The sequence below is a fragment of the Palaemon carinicauda genome, chromosome 8, assembly GCF_036898095.1.
Source record: "Palaemon carinicauda isolate YSFRI2023 chromosome 8, ASM3689809v2, whole genome shotgun sequence".
Lineage (NCBI taxonomy): Eukaryota > Metazoa > Arthropoda > Malacostraca > Decapoda > Palaemonidae > Palaemon > Palaemon carinicauda.
Window position 1 is genome coordinate 66,761,159 of NC_090732.1, and position 5,373 is coordinate 66,766,531.

General features: G+C 33.5%; 1 protein-coding gene across 1 annotated transcript; it reads left to right on the forward strand.

Annotated features, from left to right (window-relative positions):
* Nucleotides 1-361: 361 nt before the first annotated feature.
* On the forward strand, nucleotides 362-4,572 carry LOC137645268 (uncharacterized). Its single transcript, XM_068378089.1, has 3 exons — nucleotides 362-623; nucleotides 1,308-1,422; nucleotides 4,332-4,572. Exons 1-3 carry the CDS (start codon nucleotides 362-364, stop codon nucleotides 4,570-4,572), a joined length of 618 nt encoding a protein of 205 aa, XP_068234190.1.
* The last annotated feature ends 801 nt before the right edge of the window (nucleotides 4,573-5,373 follow it).

Below are 5,373 nucleotides of genomic sequence, written 5' to 3' on the forward strand. Positions count from 1 at the left end.
CGCGATAACTGCTTCTTTCCTGCCCCGGATTTCAGACCACCCTCAGATTCTAAATAAATCAGACATTAGTCCCTAGCTGTTCAGCTATCAAAAGTGTTTTAAGATTATCATCACTCTGCTGTACCGATAGTACTGCTGTAGAAGTTAGGTGAGCACTAATATAATTAAATATTCAATACATAAGATATTGAAAAACGTACTAAGTACAAATATCTATTTTGCCTGCATTATAAGTTACATAAAGCAAAATCATACATACAATATAATTTTGTCCATTGTTAGAATTTTTTTCATTATGGAAACTGGCTTTATTTAATGAACAAAGTCAGTTAGGAAAAGACCATCATCGAAGCAGTGCATTATGAATATTAAAGTTTGCTATGCACTGCCATATAATTTGCCTGAAGAAAGGAAAGATGACTACTATGAAGAAGTGTACAGTGTAGTAGATGAGATCCCAGTGAGAAATATGGAAATTGGGATTGGTGACCTAAATGCTGAAGTCGTAAAGAATAATCCAGGTATAGAGAATGTGATTGGTGTTCATGGTCTTGACAAAGTTGCAAATGAAAATAGAGCAATTTTTATGAATATTTGTTCAACAAACAATCTTGTTATTGGAGGTACTCTTTTCCAGCACAAGGATATCCCCAAATATACATGGACTTAACTATAGGGCAATTGCAAAAGCCAAAAAGATCACATATAGCCTTTAATAAAGAGAGAAAGAGGATGGAAGTGATCACCAGCTCCTCATTGCCACACTGAAAATAAATCTGAAAGCTCCCAGCAGAAAAGTACTCAGGTTTGATCCTACTAAGCTTCTAGAAGATGACCACAGAGAAATATGTGGTATTGAATGTAGATATGAATTTGCAGTCTTAGACCTTTTTAGAGACAAAGAGCAGACAATTAACGAAGACTGGTGTGATATTTAGAACATATATCAGTCTGTTGGTAGTGAAGTTTTTGGACATGTAGTTCCAAGGAGAAAGCCATGGATATCAAATGATACTTGGCATCTATGAAAGGATATAAAGACAGAAATTGATTGTTAAAAGTTTCCTAGAAAGTAAGGGCATGCTAAGTATTCCAGTATTGATAGTGAGGTAAAAAAAACGAAAAGCCAGGAAGGACTAGAGAGAATATTTAGACAGTAAAGCATATGGGACTGACAAAGTTCTAAATTTAGGAAGTGGTCCTGGTGTAAGAATTGCTCATATAATTATTTATGTATTCTCTACTGGGGCAGAGAAAATGAAACATATACCAATCAAAAAGAGATAAATTGCTTATAACAATAACAGCTGAAGAAAGGCATTGTTGGATGGAATACTTTAGTGAGGGCATGAACAAGATATATGGAAGGAATAATTTGATTGATATACCTGAAGCTGATGTGACCATGAATGAATTTAATGTGTTTGAATTTGAAGCTATCATTAAAACCTCAAAAAATGGAAAGCCCCTGGATACGAGGGAATAACTGCTAAGATGATTGGCTGAAAATGAAGTGGCCGGCAGATTACTTACAAGATTATTTTGTAGAATACGGCGCGAAGAGGCTAAACCTGATGAACGGGAGCTAAAAGTGTTGGTGTAAATGGTAAAAAAAGGAGATCTGACTGATTGCAATGATTATAGGTGCATCAAACTTACGCCAGTTGTCATGAAGATTATAGCATGCTTATTCTAAAGAGACTAGAGAAAAAGATTGATGAAAATCTGAGATAAAAACAAGTAGGATTCAGAAACGTAGATTTACTGACCAAATTAAAATTTTAAGACATGTACACCTATGTGTAGAATGTAGAATCCAAGTTTGATGGCATTTGTGGACTATGAAAAAGGTTTTGATAGTGTGCATCAGCCAATTTTGTGGAGAGTCCTGCGTTATTATGGAGTACCTCTTAAATATGTAAATTTGATTAAGTCTGTTCATGAGCATAACAAGTGCAAAGTTAATATTAGTGTATTCCTATCAAATGAATTTCCAGTGAACCGTAGAGTACTCCAAAGGGATATGCTGTCAACTATATTGTTTATCCTCCTAATGGATTTTGTAAAGCATAAAACAATTGGTTATGCTGGGGAAAGATAGGAATGGATTTTTTAATACGAAATTAGTTGACCTTGAGTATGCTGATGATGCAGTTCGTATTAGCCAAAGGTCTCGCAAAGCTTGCTTACAAGATTTCATCAAATATCACATGAGATTGGGGTAAAGTTTAATATAAGATAGAAATAAAGAGAACGAAATGTGCTATCGGAGGTGAAATATCATTGGAAGAAAGGATTACGAGGTAGAAGGATTTAAACATTTAGGAACTATGATATATAATAGAGGGTGTTTAGAGTTTGAATTTCATGAAAGATTGAAAATAAGCAAAAGGGATAATGGCTAAGTGAGGTAAAATTTGGAAATAAAATCACCTGAAATTGATGGAACAATATCGAAAAGATATTTTAGATTCAAGAACAAAGCCCACAGAAAAATATTGAGAGTTAAATGGCACGACGGGATTAAAGATAAAACTATATGAGATTCTCAATTACTCGATTGTTATATGTGGATGGGATCATGGTAAGATGTAGATAGAAGTAGTTTGGTCATGCTCTTTGCACTTCCCAAGATAGATTAGTTCACCAAACTTTAAACTGGGCTCCACAAGGCACTGGAAAGGTTAGAAGACCCAGGCCTATATGGTTGTACACTATGAAGTGGGAAGTAGGAGACGATGAATGGAGAAGTAGTGATTTAAAAGCTCAAGATGGAAACAATTGGTAAAATCTAAAAGCCCTTTGCGTTGATAGGCGTGGAAAGAGATTATATATATATATATATATATATATATATATATATATATATATATATATATATATATATGTATATATATAAATATATATATATGTAAATCATATATATATATATATATATATATATATATATATATATATATATATATATATATATATATATATATATATATATAAATTATATATATATATATATATATATATATATATATATATATATATATATATATATGTATATATATATATATATATATATATATATATATATATATATATATATATATATATATATATATATGTATGTATATATACACACAGACACACACACACACATATATATATATATATATATATATATATATATATATATATATATATATATATGTGTGTGTGTGTGTGTGTGTGTGTTTAATTATAGGTGGTATATCTTAGCAATTCATGTAACCAACGGTTATACTGGTATTAGCGGATGAGCAAATTGGTGAAGTAATGAGAGCTTTGGGTGTGGAGGAAATGCCCCCTTAAATCTCAATGAAGTCATTGAGCGCAGGGAGGCGGATGGGGTTTAAGGTTATAGACAAACTTTCTCTTTGGCTTTTACTCCTGATGCCTAGCAGTTGATCTTATTATTATTAGTATGGACTGGCAGGGGTCACTTCCCTTAGTTATATAGGCACTGCGCACCACAAGGAACTGGCTATCCTTTGATATATATAGCCAATGAATCCTCTATGGATTTAGTCAGTCATGGAAAGAGAAGCTGAATGAATGGCCTTCAGTTCCAGGCGTATCGGGGGGCTAAGATTCTCCCGGCTTATGAACATTAAAAAAAAATTGAAAATAGGTAATTGGATTATTAGAACCAACAATCAGATGGGAAGTTACATAAAGTGAAGAGTGAATTAATGAAATATAGTTTTGATATCTTAGCCTTAAGTGAAACACGATGCAAGGGGATTGGTAAGGAAACTTTACACCAAAGCAATATATATATCTACTCAGGAAGATCAGATGGAGTTGGAAGAGAAGGAGTAGGGATGGTGATGACACCAAGACCTGTAAATAGTAGATTGTTACTAGCAATGTTCTCATCAAAGCAGTGCAACATGACTATTATAGTTGGCTATGCCCCAGTTAATGAATCCTCTGAAGAAAGGAAAGGTGAATACTATGAAGAACTGCAAAGTGTGATAGATGAGATCCCTAAGAAAAACATGAAAGACGGATAGGCGACTTTAATACTAAAGTTAGAATAATCAAGGGATAGAAAATGTGCTGGCTGTTGAGGGTCTTGGAGAAGTAGCAAATGAAAATGGAGCACATTTCATAAGTTTCTGTTCAGTAGACAATGTTGTCATTGGAGGTATTCTTTTTTCACACAAGAACATCCACAAGTATACATGGACTTTCCTGTGTGGTAATTAAAAAAATCAAATAGATCATATTACTATTAGTAAATAGAGAGGAAGAACTCTGAGAAATGTATAAGGCTATAGATGTGTGGAAATTGGTAGTGATCAACAGCTCCTTATTGCCACACTGAAATTAAAACTGAGAGCTCCTAACAGAAAGGTAGATAGAATACCTATGTGTGATACCACTAAACTTTCAAAAGAGGAGCACAGAGAAACAATTGGAATAAAATGTAGGACTCGATTTGATGTATTAGAGACTTTAAGAGACGAAGAGCAGACAATTACTGAAGAATGGTGTGATATTAACAACCCATATCAGTCAGTTGGTGGTGAAGTCTAGGGACACGTAATTACAAGGAGAAAGCAATGGATATATAAAGATATTTAGGATACTATAAAAAGGAGACAAACACAGAAAATGATTGTTGAAAGTTTTCGAGTAAGTTACGGAAATTATAAAGTAGAGCATGCTAAGTATTCCAGTATTGATGGTGAGGTCAAAATAAAAGCTAGGAATGACTGGAGAGAATGTTCACACAGCAAAGCCAATTAGGCTGACAAAGCTATGAATTCAGGAAGTGGCTATTGTGTAAGAATTGCTCATGGAATCATTAATGATATCTCTATGGGGGCAAAGAAGAAGAAGCATATACCCATCAAAAAGAGAGATGGATTTCTTATAAAAACAGAAGATGCAAAAAGACAATGTTGGATGAGTAGGAGATATGAAGGGAATAATTTGATTGATATACCTAAAAAAAAAAAAGACCTTGATGTGCCCATGAATGAATTCAGTGTGTTTGAAATCGAAGCAATCCTCAAAACACTAAAGAGATGAAAGCCCCTGGATACAATGGAATAACTGCCGAGATAATACTGGCTTAAAATGAAGTGACTCCCAAAGTACTTACAAGATTATTTTGTCAGATTTGGCATGAAGACTCAAAACCTGATGAATGGGAGTTAGAAGTGTTAGGGAAAATGGCAAAAAAGGAGACTTGACTGATTACAATAATTAGAGAGGCATAACACTTACGTCAGTTGTTATGAAAATATAGAGTATGCTTATTCTTAAGAGACTGGAGAGAAAGATTGATGAAAAGCTGAAATGAACAAGCAGGATTTAGAAAAGATAAAAGTT